The sequence below is a fragment of the Dryobates pubescens genome, chromosome 8 (assembly GCF_014839835.1).
Source record: "Dryobates pubescens isolate bDryPub1 chromosome 8, bDryPub1.pri, whole genome shotgun sequence".
NCBI classification, from domain to species: domain Eukaryota; kingdom Metazoa; phylum Chordata; class Aves; order Piciformes; family Picidae; genus Dryobates; species Dryobates pubescens.
In genome coordinates, this window is record NC_071619.1 from 19,131,970 (window position 1) to 19,150,281 (window position 18,312).

The 18,312-nt window shown below is 47.4% G+C and overlaps 1 protein-coding gene across 2 annotated transcripts in view; it reads right to left on the bottom strand.

Annotated features, from left to right (window-relative positions):
• Positions 1-1,228: 1,228 nt before the first annotated feature.
• Positions 1,229-18,312, bottom strand: part of PDLIM1 (PDZ and LIM domain 1) — a 41,502-nt gene continuing 24,418 nt past the window's right edge. The window contains exons 1-5 of one of the 2 annotated variants that reach the window (XM_054163445.1): positions 12,549-12,686; positions 10,169-10,474; positions 6,187-6,341; positions 3,330-3,447; positions 1,229-1,781 (exon numbers count right to left, since the gene is read on the bottom strand). In XM_054163445.1, coding sequence (XP_054019420.1) covers positions 1,595-1,781; positions 3,330-3,447; positions 6,187-6,341; positions 10,169-10,474; positions 12,549-12,643 — 861 coding nt within the window. In that variant the 5' untranslated portion in view covers positions 12,644-12,686 and the 3' untranslated portion in view covers positions 1,229-1,594. Of the gene's footprint in view, positions 1,782-3,329; positions 3,448-6,186; positions 6,342-10,168; positions 10,475-12,548; positions 12,687-12,837; positions 13,029-18,312 lie in introns of those variants that run through there. The other variant, XM_009897665.2, reaches the window with a different exon arrangement.

The window sequence follows — 18,312 nt, forward strand, 5'->3', positions numbered from 1 at the left end:
TGCAGGTCTGTGCTCTCCACCACTGCCCTGGCTTTTTGTCCAGTTTGGCCTGCCTGTGCCTGTCAGCCCTGCAGCACAGAGAGCCTTCTCCCTGGGGGAATGTGCCCTTGAGGGGAGAGAATTGACCCGTTGGCAGTAGTGAGGGGAGCTGTTACCCTCACAGGCCCAACTCAACACCACCCCCACCCCCCCCAGCTTGAAATACCTGCTGGTGGTAGGATCTGGAGTTTATGCAGGCATGTGCCAGTGGCACAGAGAGCCAGACTTTCCTAGGGATAAGCTGGACTCCACTGCTGGAGCTATGCAATCCTTGCTAGCTTGCCATTGCCCATAGAAGGAGCCTGAGGGAATGAGCTAAACTTAGCTGGGTGGGTGCTTTTGTGCTCTCCTCAAGCTGGCTACAAGCTGTCCAGTTCATCTGGACAGTGGCAGAAACATTTATTTGTACACCAGAAGACCAGCCACATCTCACTAAGATGTGTGAGCAGAGAAGCTCTCTGGAACACCAGCTCTCTGCTGTGCAAGGGGAGAGGACAATGTGGCTTGGCCATCATAAGCTCATCCAGTACATGAGGCATACACTTCCCACATTGACCCCAAATGCACCCTCCAGCAGCCCTATATGTCTGGCATTGGGGGGAGCAGGGCAAGGGCTCTGGCAGCCACAGGGTGTCTTGCAGAGGCACCTGTACCAAATGTATGTGGACAGAAACAACAGCTCTGGGCTGCACTGGATAAGGGCTTTGGTGGTAACCACCCTACAAGCCTGCAACCTGAGCCTGTGGTAGAGAGGCTGGGGAGCTGGGCTGGAATGCACTGTGACAGGGACTAGAGCCACTCCGTTCTTCCTCTCTGCTCCAGGATTCCCTGATTTCCAGCAAGCATTTCAGAGAGCTTAGTTTGTGACTGTGGGGATGCAGTAATGGGAAGCACAGATGTGCCCAGTACTGAACACAGAGGATGCAGCACTCAGCTGCCTTGTACTGAAAACATGCCAGCAGTGCCAGCTCTGGCCTGTGGCTTGGCAATGCCCACCTGTCCCTTGCTGGGTACTAGCAAGCAGCTGCTATCAGCAGCTGGGCAGCTTACACAAGACCAGTTTTGCTCAACGTCATTCCCTTCTGCTGTTCTCTACAGTAAACATAGCCATGCTCTGGATACCTCTTCTGCTGTCCTGGGCAGCTCATGGAGTGCAGAGAGATACCAGGAGAAAGCAGACACATCTGCCTTGTGGATTCACCCTGTTTATTGAATGCAAACAGATGGCAAAATAACTGGGACACAGAAGAGTTGTAATCTGACTTTGGCCTCTGATTTTCCTGTGTGATTGACAGCACAAAGGAGGAAAACAAAAATAATTCTGTTATTAAAAAAACCAAAACAAACCCAAAACAAACCAGTGGAAGAGGAGACAAAAAGAATGTAGTGATGTCTCATGTGAACAGATGGAGGATTAACAACGGCAAGGAAATTCAAAGCCAGGCCTAGCATTCCTTACTGCAAATGAGATTTGGCAAGGGGGGCAGGGACGATACTTTCCAGGGAAAAGCAGAAGATGACAAACCATCCACACTGGCTTTGTGAGCAGTATGGTTCACTTTGGGAAGACAGTGACCACCTCGTAGCCCTCTGGGGGAATCACCCGCTCCCGGGCGTGCTTCTCGCAGTAGATTTGGTCTTCCACGAAGAAGTGTCCTTTCTGCTTGAGGTTAGTGCCACAGTCACTGCACACATAGCACTCAGGGTGACGCTGCTTGTCCCGGATCTTCACAAACACCCCTCTGGGGAAGGAACCAGCACCTCTTAAGTGCCAGGCACCCACCACTGCCTCCCTCCTTCCCAGACACCTCCCACCCAGCCCAGACCCACACCAGTGCTGAAGGTGGATCATTTTCTCCTGCTCCAAACAAATCAAAGTACGGGCAATACCTCTGGTCAGCACTTTCAGAACCCGACATCTGCTGGCATGGGAGCCCACCTGTGGAACCTATTACCTAGCATGGGGCTGCCTAACTTTCACAGGGGCCTGTGGCAGCAAAAGTCACAGCCTTCAAATGCTCAGGACCAAACAACAGGCATCAGCTTGACCATCTAGGGGACCAAATCTTGGTCCAAAACAAGAATTGCAGAACAAATCTAGAGACAACTGCAACTGCCAGCTGAGGTGGAGGAAGGCTGCACCACCAGCCGCTGACACACTTGGTATGTAGGGGAGAAACACAGGGACCAGGTGCTGACTGAGCTCACACACTGCAATCCAGCCACATATGGAACAGCTCAAACTACAGCTAACCCAGCAGGTGATAAGGAAACCTACACAGCAACTTGCTAACTACCAGCAGCAGCCACACAACAATTTGCCAGGAGCATTATTTTGTTCCAGCAGGCACTTATATTTTCCATAATTCATTAGGGTTTAGTGCTGTGCATAGACTCCTGCTTTCTCTTCATATCTAACCAGCTGGTAGAATAATCATAGAGTTTGATTCATATTTTACAGGCTATGGCTTGCATCGGTAATGACTCTGCTAGTCCTTGGCATGCCAGGCGTGCCTGGACCAGGCAATCACAATGTAGTGGGTCTCAGCAACAAATAGCTTGTGGTAGGCAGCACAGGAGAAATCTGAATTAATCTGTGACAGTGCAGGTGGGCTACCAGCTCTTGCAGTCAATTGTTAAGTTAAGGGGGTTGTAGGGAAGAATTTGTGGTTGAGAAACTGAAGAGCACATTAAGACCTGGGTTGGGTCCCTTGGGCTGTCACACCTGGTACAGCAGCTCTGTATCAAGCCCTCATCCTTGCTGTGCTGGAAGTTGCACATACCCCATAAAGACAACTGAAAATGACATCTGCGTAGACACAGTGTGGGTCATGGTGCTACAGCAGAGCAGGGAGCAGAATGCGGCTGTCCTGGTCCCCATTGCCTCTGACCTCTGAGGCAAGTCACCATCACTTCATGACCTTGAGCACCAAGACACAGAAAGCATTAAATACACCGTCCCTGAACGGAAAGGTCATTCTGTTTCTGGGTGCTGTAAAGGGCTTTCAGGTAGGAAGCAAAACAATGCAGCAACAACTGTCTTGAGGTCTGCCTTACAGGAACTTGCTTTGGTTTCCACTGCTATGGATCTGTAGAGGGAAACCAAACTCCTGATTCACTGTGGGAAACTGCAAAGTTAGTGCTGTCAAAGCTGGTGAGAATAAATGTGCCTTGAGCTGGCTCCTGGGTGCACTGGATGTGGGTAGGTGAAGTGTTTCAGGTGCAGCACCTCAGCCCGTCACACAGGCATGGGAAGTTTGGCATGCAGCCTCAGGGACATGCTTACTTACACAATGCCAGATCCACACTTGTCACACATGGGCAGTTTCTGGGCATTCCCAATCGATGAGGCCACCTTTGTGGTGGGGGCTTTGACGCTCCTAAATCCCGATGGTTTGGTAGGGTCTCCTGGGGGTGGAAGAACAGTGCTTCAGAGCATGTGAGATGTGTGGACCTAGGCTATTCCTCCCAAGCAGATGTTCTGCTAGGGAGGGGTGATGTTCTTTAACCCCAGCTCTGAAGCAGGGATTCATGCATGAAAAATGTGAAGGGATTTAGAGGTGTGAGAGGAGGAGGGAAAGAAGGGACACAGTTGAGCCTGGCCCTGGAAATTTGAGGGCCTGAGATGGCAGTCAGATGAGAGACTCATCGCATCTTAAAAGCCCACCAGACTTCAGCTGATGTCTCACACGCACAGATGCACAAAGCAAAGAAGCCCCAGCTCCAGCCTTGGCAGCACCAGAGTCTGTCTGCCATGTCCTGATCACACATGCAGGGTTAAGGTGATTGCCAGATTTGGACTCAGAAAGAGGAGATGGCTGTCCTGGCAGACTAAGAAGGACAGTCGAAGTCCTTTTCCAGTCTGCTGTTCTTGTAGGGCCCTGGGTCAGTGGGAATAACCTGTGCACTCCTGCTGCTGTGTAGCATGCTCCAGCTATCTTCCTAGTGCAAACTTTCTGGGTCAGGGATGTCCTACAGGTCCTTCACCTGAGACATAGGCCGCCATGGATGCCTACAGTGCCACTGGATGCTAGATGCAAGGTATGAGGCAAGCCTTTAAATAGCTGCAGTGAAAAAGGAGCGTCTTACAAAATGACACCATGGGTGTAACTAGTTTTAACTGTACAACTTCTGCAATAGGTTCAACACCAGGCCACAAGGGAAGGAGGACTGCAGAGCTTCCCAGGTTTTCACCAAAACCATAGCAGGTCGATGGGCACCTCAAACTGGGAGGGACAGTTGTAAAACCCTTCTGACTAGTGTCAAACCAAGAGCATACTGCAACGGTTGTTGCTGGTGTAATAGAGGGAAAACCTTGCAAAGGCATACCTTACTGGCTAGCAAGGTCAGGAACACATCACAGCCCAGGGCAGCATCACTGACAGGAGAGCTGCTCACCTGTGGGGCTGGTGATGCTGTGCTGCAGCCCACGCACCCACCAAACAGCAGGAAGCACCTGCCCTTTGACAGTTACTGCAAGAGATCCTTGCTGCAACAAAAGCAGCAGTAGCCATGTTTTCAGGCTCTTTATCACCTCTGCTCACTCCCTCCTCCTCAAACAGCACTTTGTTCATATTAGCAACAGTGACAGCATGTTTTTAAATCTCTCTAAAGGAATCAGCTTAATCAAATACCCACAGGAAACATGACTTGTTCCACCCTGTGAAACGCCCTCCACCAATGAGTGCAGGGTCAGACCAGTTGTGCTTTCACACAGGGGTGCTCACACAGAGCAGCTGGTGAGCCAGCTCAGCTGATAGTCAGCAATGCCCCAAGGAACTTGGCCCAGTTGAGGAGATAGAGCCCTGCTGTTGCTACTTACAAGTCATAGCCTGAAGACAGACTAGGAGAAGCAGCCATCCAGTGTGCTATTTATTGCCTCAGACATGATCTGAGTCAGCAACGGTAGTGTTGGAGGCTGGCTGAACATCGAGGCAGGCAGGGGCCACTGTCTCCTCAGGGACAGACATTCCTTTGGTGCTGCATAACCTCCCGGTCCTGTTCTGCATGGGTGATTACCAGCTCACAGTGGAGTAAAGCCAAAGCCTATCCCGGCCTGTGACTGGGCAGGCAAACATTGTGCCAGAGAATCCCAATAATGCTGCAAATCTTCAAAGAAAGATAAAGAGATTTTTCTTCTTATCTTCTTCAGCACTACTAAGCACCAGGGAGGACTTCCACTGCCTGAGAAGTCCTGGCTACTCAGAGCATTCCATGAAGGAGCTGAAACCCTGAGGGCAAGTAGCAAACACTCAACATTTAAAAGATGCTTTCAGGTAGATATTTTGACAGCATATTAAAGACTCTGAGACCCTGGTTTCTTTCTTTCTTTTGTTGTGCTCTTTCCTTTCAGATTACTCAGACCACCCAGCATGTGGCTGATCTTTGTGGTGAATATCTCAGCACCAGGTTTCTACTGGATAAAATTAAACATAGCACTGTGAAGCTAGTAACACGAAGTCACAACTGGCCTAAGTGGGGGGTGGGGGAAGAAAAAAGTAATTCTTGGAATTATTTTCCTGTTAATTTGTTTGGTTTATTTTATTTAAGTGGAGAAGAGAGTATGATTTAGTCCCTACCTCAGTTAATTGGCTCTTTTACCTTAAAGTCTATAGCCCTGCACAAGTCCAGCTGTCAGGTCAAGAATGCCAAGCAGAGCAAAATTTCAGGAGCTAAAAGCTATCAGTCAGCTGCTCGCTGATACCCAGCTTATATATTTTTGCATTTGGCTTCAGAAGGGGATACTTTTTGCTTGTATAGTTGGACGGAGATGAGAAGCTTTAGGACTTACTGAAGAGCATTATCTTGTAGTAACATTAAAAGTCTTGAATCTAAGATGATCTCTAATCAGTGAATATTGTCTTAAAGGGGCAAAACTTTGTAAAGTATAGAAGAGTTTTTGCAACTTCCTAAATTCCTTCTTGAAAACTAAATGTTGTAGAAGTTTATTTCCTGAGCACTCCCTCAAATAAGTGAGCAATGATATGGGCCCATAGACACTGAAACTAATCAAGAGAGTATTTAGAAGCCATCAACAGCCAAGAAAGGAAAATAAAGTTTTAGATGTTACTCTTAAACACTGTACACAGCCCACAGAATGGCAAAAGGCAAAAGCACACTCAGATTAGGTGTGCAGTAAGTGCTCACCTTTCTCTTCTGACTCCAAAATCTCTTGCAACACGAGGAACGAAGCAGACTGCCTGGGTGGCTCATTTGACTCTTGATTCTCTTGGAGCATCTTGTAAACTTCAGATTCTCTGTCAATGACAATGCTGCCTGGGGGATGGTTGTGCTGATCTAAACTGAGGAAGAAACAGTAAGGCTTGGTAAACAGCTGAGAACTAAAGCCAGTCCCTTGAGCAATACGTCATATGACTGAAGAATGAATGTGCAAAACAAACGCACAACAGGACGCCATAAACCACAGAGGTGCTGGATGTGCTCACACAAGACAGCTGCAGCCTGAGGGGGATCAGCACGCTGGGCTGTCCCAATATGCCACTTCCAACAGGTCCTCACTGACTGACCCCAGAAGGTCCCCATGTGGTCTTCCTGCTTCACCGTTACTACATGCTCCAGACATGAAAACTTTCTGCCCAGGAAATCGTAACAGTAGGAAACTAGCTCATGGGATGGGAATCCCAGATGATAGCTGTGCCATCTATGCATGTTTCTTGCATGCATAAACTACCTTAGACTCCTGCCTTACACCAGTGTGAATCTCAAATTAAGTTTATTCCGTTAAAAAGAAATCTTGGCAAGTACATTATGAATTAGTCTCAAAGGATCCTTCACAAAGTAACAGCTGTAGGATCTAGCTAAGATCCATAATGTAAAATGGTAATAATTTAAATTGGGTTTTGAGTGTTATTATTTCCATTTTATAGGTGGAGACTCCAAGCCACAGCCCATTTATAGCATTTTCTGAAAGTTAACAAGCAGGTTAAGAGCAGAGGTAATTTCTGCGTGCTCAGACTAAACTCTCATTTCAATTGCCTCTTGAGATGCTGCTGCTGACACTCATGTTACCAGGGACTTGCACCTTCAGCCCAAGATGCTTCAGGAGCAACTTTTTCACAATGCAGAGTGGCTGAAGGAGTGCTCATTGTGCCACCAGAAGGGTCATTGGGAAAAACAAACAAACAAACAAACAGAGGCTGGAGGCAGTACCTAGGATGCTCTCCACATCCCGTGGGTATAGGCTTAAAACTGCAGACACTCAGAATATCTGGGAAAAGCTTTCCAACAGACAATGAAGTACCAGAGACTGCCATGGACATGGAGCAAGCATGGAGATTGCCATGCTCCATTGCCATGGGGCGACCTCCATACTAAAGAATTTGGAACAAGTTTGAACAAATAGTGGTTTAATTTGACCAAATACTAGGAAAAGGAATGGACTAAATAGCAGAGGTTCATGCATGCCCTGTATTCTGGGGCTGAAATAAAATAACTCTGGAGAAATGAGAAGACTGACAAGTCTCCTCTGACAGCTCAATTACATAATGCAGCTTTATAAACATAAATGGTCTATTAGGTTTCACCATCTCTGCACCCTGTGGCTGCCTGAAAAGTACATAAACATCCTGAAGTTCAGACTAAATTGCAGAAGGAAATCTTTCTTGAAGAGGCATACTTCCCATGCCAATGTGCAATTGAGTCATCTGGGAGTTACTCTGCATAATAAACTCTTCAAGCACCAGAAGTAAAATCGTCACACAAGTTATAAAATGCCATCTCCATAAAAAGAATTTCATGAAATGTTTCCATGTTTAGTAATTTTCAGTGGAACAGGAAGCACATTAGACTTGCAAGCAGCTGAACCCTGGAAGCCTGAATCTCATTTACTGGAGCCTCTCATCCAAAATAAAACACCAATGCGCCTTCTGTTACACAGAAAACATCATGGGTTATCCACAATGAATCCATGCTCCACATTGCATTCATCTTACATAAACTCATATACTCCCACCACTCTGTCCCCCCAGAAGAAAACATTAGGCAAGAAGCCTGTCATTGCAGTTTGCATACGAGGAATGTTTTGCTAACATGCATTCAAAAAGCAAAGGCTAAATCATCTTAAAGAGCATAGAGTCAAACAAAGCCATCACATTTCAACCATGCATTGTGACAGTGTGCAAAACATACAGATCAGCTCTCCTTGCTATGCACCCTACAGATAAACCTGCATATACTAGACTGCCAAGAGACTATAGAAGAGCCCACATCCTAGAATATGTACCAGCAGAGTGAAGTTACCTCATCAGGGCAGAAGGCTATGCTGCTTAAAGAAAAAACAAACAAGCAACCACCCACAACAAAATATCAAACCACCAGAAAGTACCTACGTGTCTGGAATGGGCAATGCCACAGGCACAGGAAATCTGCCTGCAGGATATTGGGTCCCTGTATGTTGGCTGATTTACAGCACCTCCTGTTACATAGGTGCTTTATCTGCAGCAGCCACCAGCAGCTGGTGTCCTTTTCCATGTGCAGGAGTTCCCCAACATAGAAACTTTGTAGGGGACAACTCGGACAACCATTACTGGATTTCAGACTCTCACACAGCCATTACTGGATCTTACTGCTGCTACCATGGCCAACTTGCAGCACTGATTGAGCAACAATGGATCACTGAGCTCTGAAAACTTGCAAGAAGATGGTAATGAAAACCATAAAGACACAGCCTTCAATAGCATCTTCAAAATAGCACAGCTTATATTTATTAATGTCATTTTACTACTTCACTTATTTATTAACATACATTTATTTAGTTAGTTATTAATGTCATTTACTACTTTATGCTAGTACCTTTTGAAAAGTTTACAAGGACCTCAAAACTGTACTACAGGAAGGCCCATAGAGCCCTCACTTTAGCAATGAAACAGTTGCTGATTGACGCCTGGGGCTCCTCTGTGAGTATTGTCAGCTGTCCGAACCAGCACAGCCAGCCAGCTGTGTGATTGCTCTTGGTGTGCATGGTTACAAGCCAGGGCATCAACTTACAGCAAGTAACTGGACTAAGTAACAAGGCAGGAGTAAATCCATAGCCTCCCTTTATTTTTTGGCTGCTGGCATAAGGCAAAGCTTGTCTGTGTGGGCCTGTGGGTGAGGACACCAACTTTTCTGCTTTGAAGCACATGCTCAGCCCAGGATGGGGACAGTCTGCAGCCAAGGAGCTACAAGATACGGGTTTTGTTCTGTCCCACAGAGGCTGTGTGACAGACCACCTCCTTGGACCACAAGTCACACAGCTGCAAGCTGCTTGGTCACACTGCAGGGTATCTCTGCTGAAGGTTCACATCCTCTGAAAGAATTCATCCTTGATTGGACCTCCTGTGAGACAGCTAAGCATGCTTTCTACTTCACCCATCTCAAGCCCCAAGTCCTCCCTGTAAAACCCTCTGGGCTATTATTTATAGGCATGGGCCAGCTGGCTCACAACTGCCACAAAGAACAAATACCAAAGACCACCCAGGCCTCATGATGCAGAAGCTCTCCACAGATCTCAGAGGCAGCCTCAAGAGCAGCAACCTGGGCAGGAGTGCAAACAGAGACCAGGTCCTCTGTGTGCCTGGAGCCTTCCTCTGCTGCCCCAAACTCACTGGTGTTACCAGCCAAAGATGAAGACCCACAGGAACCTGCTTCAGCTTGAAATGAAACAGTGCACACCCATAGCCCAGCCTGCACACAGCAAAACAAAAGCACAAGGACACCTGTGTCAGCACCTTCCATTTGCAAACAACAACAGTTGTTTCACTGCAGGAGAAACATCAGTTTTCAGGATACAGCACCCTCCTGCCTCCAGTAAATCCATCTGCTGCAGCTGGCTTCTCCAGGAATGCCACCAGCTACTGGCAAGGCCCTACTGCATGTGCGCACAGTGGGCAATGGACACCCTGACAGGCTGAAATGATACTTTGGTGCTTCCCACAGTGTTGGGCATAGGCACAATACAGAGCAATCTCCTGTGAAGTCATGCACTAACGTTGGAGGGATGAGATGTAACCAGGATTTTCTTGTGACCAGCCAACATTGTGAGCCACAGACAGGGACAAGGCACTCGTGGACACCGAGATGCAGATGAACAGATGCAGTGAGCCAGCCACAAGGGTAACAGGTAAGTTACCTGGGGAAATCAGGGCTTACAGAAGAGATTTGCCCCTGCAGGGAATCCATGATGTTGCTCTGTGAATAGATCTGCAAGGGAGAATTGAACTGCATGTGCAGTACTTTGAGTCCCGGCACCTCCACTTCCACAGGGCTGTTGGGGCAGACCTGGGCTGCATGCTTCAGCTGCTTGGGCCCCACTCGGACTTGGCTGGGGATGGAGGAGGTGCTGTACCTCTGCTGTGGCAGCTTGGAGGTTTGCTCCTGCAGAGGGTTATAGTTGGAGGCGAAGGGAGCCTGCATGGCGCTTGTTGGTGATGGGTGGCTATGGGCCCAAGTGTTCGCATGGCCAGTTTGAGTCGTGTTTGTTTGGGGGTTCATTGGTGTTTTGCATTATGGAATTGAGGGGAAAATGCAGAGGAGGAAGAAAGGAAAGAAAGAAGAAATTAATGAAGGGCTAAACCAAACACCCCAGGTAATACAAACAGTTGAAGAATACTATCTGAGGGACACACCACTAAACACTTGAATTTACATTAAAGGCTTCTGGTTAGTGCTTTGGTTCTGGTCTTATATTCTAGGTGTGTCCACACAAAAACTAAAATGCAGTTGCTGAACTGATGAGCAAATGCAGGGGTTGTAGAAGCAACAAAGACATGGCAGAAGTTTCCCTATGAACTAGCTATCTAATCACACACTTATGGTCCCATTGTCCAGCAAAGGAATGCCACTTTAAACTACTGCACTTCCCAAAGCTAGCCTGCTAAAAGGCAATATCACCTCTAATTGCAGAAGAGATGTGCTCAGTAGCAGGGCTTCTCCATGCCCTCCCCATCTGCTTTGCACCACCAGATTCATTGGAGATGTTTGCTGGTTTTTTCTGTCTGTACTACAGACCTGCATTTACACCACAGGCCCTTTAAGGACAGAGCATGGACCAGGTTGTCCTGTCATATTTCCATGTGCAGTGGCAGGATCAGGCTGCCAGGTACAATCAGGCTGTGTGTATGCTGGGTGTAGGGCAGGGATGTAGACAAATGACAGGCAGAGCCAGAGCAAGGCCAGCCATGTACAAATAACTCAGCAAAACACATGGGCAGGTATTTCAAGGCAGCTGGAAGGCTGTGTGAATGAGAACCTACACAACCTGTGCTTATGCCCTAGGGAGACCACAGTGGATCTGTAATGGCAGGGTGAGGCCCCTGGTTCTCAATGAAAACCAGCAGCAATCAAATTGCTTTTGATGACTCTGTAAACAAAAGTATATTAGCGTCGAAGGCCTTACCCACAGTCCTCCCAATATACCCTTGCAACTTGCTATGTTTCAGTAAGGGAAAGATGAAAAAAGATGCCATATACCCCACATGCAGCAGGGCTGGCAGTGGACCTTCCTGCTAGGAGGAGCACACTAAGCCACAGCACTAGAAGTAGTCCACCTCTTTGCTAATCCCTGCAAGAAAAAATGGATCACCCACAGGTTTGCAGCAAAATATACCTGGCTTCCAGGGAGTGCTCTCACGTGGAGAGAACTCCAGACTAGACTAGAGATATTATTTGACTGAAAAATGGTCCCATCAGGTTAATGCAAAGCCAGATTTCCCTTGTCTGTCCTCTGTCTTTGCTCACCCCCTGAATGAGGCTTCTGAGGTCTACCAGAAACAAATGAGGAACAAACATCTGTTAACCCATCTGTCAGCTGCAGCACCATAACTCTGTCTAGAATGGCCCCTGCTGCAGATGGGGCTGCCAGTGCAAGAAGCAGGTTTCCATCAGGGATAAGTTTTCAGGCTTATGTTAAACAACAATCTCATGTCTTTATGCCCTGCAAAAGCAGAGGCGGAAGTTACTTTTGTCTGCTCATTCACAAGTCAGCAATTTAGTTGAGTATCAACTAAAGCATTGATCTTGCAGTTTTTGTTGTAAAAGCGGTCAAAGTCTACCAGACAGTTTGGTCCTGCTATACAGAGACAAGGAGCAGTTAAGGAACTTGACCAGTGCTGCCAGGAGAATTTCAGACAGCTCCTGGTTTATTATTTCCAATGAAAAAAGAGTAACTTTGGACCTTTGGAATAAAGAAATGTCTTTATCTCAGATGCAATCACAAAAATCAATAGGTTCTTTTAAAGATGGATGGAACCCTTTCTAATCCTACATATAAAAATCACTTACACAGGTACCAATGTTTCAGCCACATTTTAAAACTCCTGTGAAAAACAAGGGTCACTAACAAAACCCAGAAAGACCCAAACTTAGGCAAAGCCTGTCTATGAATCCCAAGCCAACCAGGAACAGGGACACGTGCGCTTCCTGTGCTAGCTGGCACCCATCCTGCCCAGCACAGCCCACGAAGGCATTGCAAAATGCTAACTACAAAGTGCTTGTAACAAGCTCTGAGGCACCTGTTCAGACCAGCAGGCTGGCATGTCATGCTGAACGCACGTGGAAACTGCGTCGGTCTCTGCTGAACAAAGAAACACAACAGCATTAATTTCATTTCTGCATCTCATGAAATGTTCCCCACTCCTCCAAGCCCTGCCCTTACGTCCACGCTCATGCATCTGCTCCTTCCCCTTGTCCTGAAAGAGACCTTTTCTGGGTTAACAAATTGGTACCCTCACAGTGAACTCTTATGTCCTGAAGCTTTCCTCTGGGAGCCTGTCAGGAAAGGGAGGCAGAGAAGATACTTACGGCTTGGTAGGCTCTGGGGCCCCAGGTGATGTCTTTGACTCCACTGCACTGTTGAAGGTTTGGATGTTCTCTGAGGAGTAGAGGCCTGCTGGGCTGTTGTACTGAGCAGTGATCACTCTGGGGGCAGAAGCTGTGGCAGCAGTGAAAGGCACTGCACTTCGGTTGTGTGCACTTCCTACGTGCCTTATTTCCTGCATGCAAAGGAGCAGAAGCAAAAATCAGAGGAGCTCAGGCAGGCAGGTGGGAGGTGGCAGGGCAGTCCAGAGCAAGCAGCCCCTGCAATGGTGACCACCTTTGCATGTGGTGTCAGCTGAGAAGCATGGGATCCCATCCTGAACAGCTTCAGGCTTATCTTCAGAACATTTCAGAGCTGACATGCCAGGAACACAAGCGCTTGGAAATATTGCCAGAGCTATTAGCTCAAGATACCACGTATCTGGGAGCTCCTGCAAGACTGAGTTAAACCACAGGACCTAGCTTCCCATGCAAGACTACAGATTTTAAGCATTCCTTGCAATTCCTGAAAACAGGGCTGAATTATCTGGAAAAGAGATAATGAGAGGCTAAAAGAGCAGCACCCTTCAATGACATCTGAGAGTTTGGCTTTCTTTAGTTATGGGCAACTCAAAAATAAGGTGTTTGTCCTTACTACAAGTGCTCCAGAGCATGCCATGGGGTCCTTGATGAAGAACTTTGGATTTTCTGGACAAGAAATTGTGGCAATAAAGGTGGAAAGTTTTAATACAAAAGACAGTGACACAGGTAGTTACAGCTAATTGCCAGAGAGTTATTCAGTGTCAGGAGTATGAAATGTCACCCAGATACTCTGGATTTGCTGCAAACTGAAGGCTTCCAAGGGTATTAGTGGACACTGAGAAACACTGGCTGCAGTTTAATAAAGGGGCAGATCCAAGCTAAATAAGACACAAGATTCTTCTGAATCACAAGCATCACTAACAAAAATGGGGAAATTTCAAAGACCCATCAGTTCAGCAGGCTGGGAATTAGCAGCCTTGGGGCAGAGATAGCAACATCCAGGGCTTATCTCTTCCCAGAGAAGAAGCTTGACCAAAGCAAGGAGAAAGTATGACAGGGTCTCACTACAGCAGGCATGAAAAAGGACTAACATTCACAGAGGTGTCTTGAGGTATCCAGGGGCTAAAAGAGGGCACAAAAACATGCACTCTGCAACGTTCCAGCCAGCTGTAGAGACTGGGCATAGCCTCAACACAGGGCTAAAATCCAATGGCACAGGATGAAACGCGGCCCCTCTTAACATGCTGGGCCCATAGTTCCCAGCTCTAATTAATATGAGTAGTTGCCTCTCCCACTCCATACAGACACTCACTTACACAGGTGAGCCTGCATCACCCTCTGAACCCCTCACAGCATGTGTTTGATAGAGCTCTAGTTACTGGATAAATACTCACCAGAAACAAGTATGACTAACTTCTATGGATTTTTCTTTAAATCACTTTTCTGTACCCAGATTTCCTTAGGCAGCTGGCTCGCATTCCCAGACTGAGAGATGGGAGTTATCTCACGTCAGGGCACTCAAATGCTATTTATGGCATCAAGCACAGCATAGGATCCCTCAGAGAAGAGCAGTGTGGACCCAAACACACTTAGGATTTACAGGTCATTTGGAATCAGTGGGGCAGCTCAAGATGCTCAGGTGTGACTTAGTGGAGCTGCCTTCCCGTGCCTTTCTGGCTGACACATATGGACATCAGCCATGAAGCTTTCCCACACACCAAAGGAAGAAAGACTCTGTAGTAATTAGCTAATCTCCCTTTGTTGCAATCTCATTCAAAGCACAGAATAGTGCTCATAATAATAGTTTTTCCCATGGCAGAAACTGCAGATTTTAGAAAGAAGAAACCCAAACTTCAGCCTACATATCACACTGTGGGGAAAAGTATCAGTGATCTTATATCAGCATTAAACACATACGCTATCCCATCATTCAGAGTAAGAGAGGGCTTCAGATGTGCACGTAAATATTCTGTTCAATGAAAGACAGAGGCCTATGTTTTGGCTAAAGGGGTTACACTCAGGTCAAATGGCCTCAAAGTTGAAATTGCAACTTGCATTGTGGAAATGTTTAAGTATTAACCACGAATTAGAGAAAGGGAAGTAATTTAGAGGTTATGTTTTCTTTTTAATTCTGGTTTCCTAAGGAAGTAAGGCGTCCCAGTTACATACACGCACGTGGGCACGCTCCCATTCCTACCGAGGACCTCCGATTCTGTCAACCATGACCAGATCAATTTGACAGTGATAACGGCCTCAAGAGTATTCAGGTTCCTACAAATACTGAGAAAACAGACAGGCAGATGGAGGGGAGAGAATGAAATCACATTAGTGCCTTAACTCCAAGATGAACTTCAGCATGCACTCAGGCACAGAATCCACATGGGAGATTTTGGGTTACTTTTGACCACCAGGTAGATTTTCTGCTATGTAATAACATCCAAGGCAATAAATTAAGCTTTCAAAAGTGTTAGGATGCCTGTAGTAGCTCTCATGTGGATAAAGTCTACTGACTACAAGAGAATTTATAACTGGTTAGATTGGTGCAGAAGGTGGTGTATGAAGATTAGATTAGAAAAATTCCCTTCTGGAGAAGAGTGTAGAAGGTGAGAGTCTATAGAGAAGCATTACAAGAGCAGTAACATTATAAAGGATATTTGCATAATTCAAATTCTCCAGCACTTCCTGTCACACCTTTCTGCTCTTTCTTCTCAAGCTGTATGAGGAATTTGCAAACAAGTGCTTTCATGATCCAAGATGAAAAGATAACATGTTCTCATGGTCAAATGTATTTACCTAGGGATTTGCCAGAACTGACAATCCAGGCCCTGTACTGTGCAGTAGTTTTGTTAAAGCCCCAGCTCCTGGAATCATATGTTTATGTGGCAGTCTCTGACTTAATGTGGGGGCAAAAAAATCAGAAATGTGACACTCCCAAAAACCTGTCCACCAGTAAGCAACTGAAAAATGTTAGCACAAAACCACTGCTATACTGTGTACATGTATGGGGGCAGCACATGGTTTATGCAGGTGAGCTGCCTGGGGTTTGCTGCATCTCTAAGGCTGTGGCATTCTCAGGACCAGCACAAGGGGCAAACAGCATTAAACAGCATCCCTGGCTGGGGCACAGACTGCAAGAGCAGTAAGCAACAGTCTGTTTGCAAATGAAGAACTGGCAGCCAGACGCGAGGACATGCCCTTACCCAGTCAGAGCATGACCCACTCTTTCTTTGTCAGTAGTACAGAGGAGTGTAACTAATATTAGATCTTTCTGGAGACACCTGCGGTTGGCATCTGCAGACAGACTCGGAAGTGCTTGCCTCACCCTCCCTCCAAGCCATGAAGATGCTTCAGTCTGACAACACCAGGCCTGTCTGCAGCAGGTTGCAGTCAGCAGCAAGCGGGGGTACTGGTAGTGGTTATTTTGGTCTGATGCTGGGGTATGGAAGCTCCTGAGCCTCCAGGTAGGATATTCAAGGCAGTATAAAACACTACAAAAACTGATACCATGAATCTGCACAGATACCAGCCTTACCCTCCTCCTTCCTTCACTGAGCTATGTCTCCATGAGGGCTGGCACAGTGACTAGTCCAAGATAAAATAGATTAGCAACTCTTAAACTTCTCTGCCAGTGGATTGCTTCTGAACTTGGAGAGCACTCATTCTGCTTCACTTTAAAACTGAAGCCATTCCTCCAGCAGCACCCTCCCTATCTGAAACTACCTCCTCTATACAAACAACTTCCAAGTGCCCTTGGAGCATAATCCCAAGCCCTTAAAGCACCAGTGCAAATCCCCCCATCCCACAGAAAAAGCTGTTTCCCAGTCCCAAGGACAAATAAAGTTTGGAAGACCCCAGCTTCAGGTCAAACACACAGGTTTCCTGCCAGATAAGTTTTCTAAGTGCTGGCTGTTAGTGGTAACAGCCCTGTCCAGGGGTAGATGGTGACACTTCCATGCACCACAGGCACTGTACCACGGTCCTTATAGCTGGGTACCATGGGGCATCCCCTGCCACCCTGGCAGGGAGCTGCCAGCTATGATGCCAGGATGCAGGGATGAGAAAAATGTCCCTTCACCAAGGCAGGAAGCAGATCAACATTTCCTACTGCACCGGCTGCAAGCTGCGTCATGGGGAATTATCTGGGAAAACAATAGCCCCTTCCTCCCTCTCGTCCCACTCGCGCCAGGCCATACCCGGCAGCGCTGAAACAGCCTGTGAAATCCCCGCAGCTATGTCAGCCATCACCTCCATGTCTGGGGTCAGACAGCGGCTCATGGGTTGGACAGCTGCTTCCTCCTTGCCATGCATCAGATGTGGACGTGGCTACCACCATGGGACCTACGCGGCCCAGGTATCAGGGCATGGGATTCCAGGTAAATTCCCAGCTGTCAGTAAGGTAGACAGATGGACAGACAGCCCCAGATAACCCACCTCCATCAGCTAAGCTGGGGCATATCCCATGTCCCAGAGACATAAAGCCATCTAGACACCTCCATGGTCCCACAAACTCTGGAGCAGGTTGGGGGCAATCTGAGGTGAGGGTGGACTCTTGGGTCCCATCTGCCATGCAGTGACATGGCTAAGGTCGTCCTGGCTGCACTGACCTTACCACCATCAGAAACAGGAAAAATCTGGAGGCTTTTTGTACTCACTAAATAAACTAAGCAACCTCTGCCCTAAGGAGGATTTTCTTCTCACAGCACAGCCTGAAGGCAGCCAGCAGTGCTGGGGGGCTGGCTGCTGCACCACTGCCACCACACTCCCACTCCCCTGCCCGCCCACTGCCCCTTCCCAGGCCAACGTCCTGCAGTCCCCAGAGTAAAGGAAAGTTGAGTATGGAGTCAGAGGCTGCCTGGAGAAGCAAAAGTCCTCATGGCCCCACAGGCCCCTGAAGCAGCCAAGTGAACTGGCAAAACCCGCTGCCCCACTGGGCCCCAGAAGTTTTTGCGTCTCAAGTCAGAGCCCAGAGGCTGGAGGCAGGCAGTCCTGGATTGCACATATCGAGAGCCACGCCAAGAGGAAATAAGATTAAACATTTCTCAGTATAAATGTTTACTTGAGCTCTAAGAAAACGTGTCCCTGACCAAACCAGAGCATTCTAGTCCTGTGGGCAGGGAAGGAGAGCAGAAAGCAGCAGCCAAACCCCCCTGGTCCCGTTCTTGCCCTTGCAAAGCCAACCGCAGAGTGAAGGCCATGGCTGTGCCCAGCTGGCACACCAGTGGGGAGGCTGATTCTGCCACACATGTAGAAACAGCTCAGAAGAGATCTTCATGGCAAACTCTACCCCATGCTATGTTTCATCAGCTGCAACTGCAAATATTAAGAAGTGCCTTTACTTTCACCGCTCACTGTTATTTGAGGTTTTTCAACTATGGAAAGATCTTTTGCAATGCTTTGAAATCTGATTAGAAATTAGGAAGGGTTTGGGGTTCTGTTATT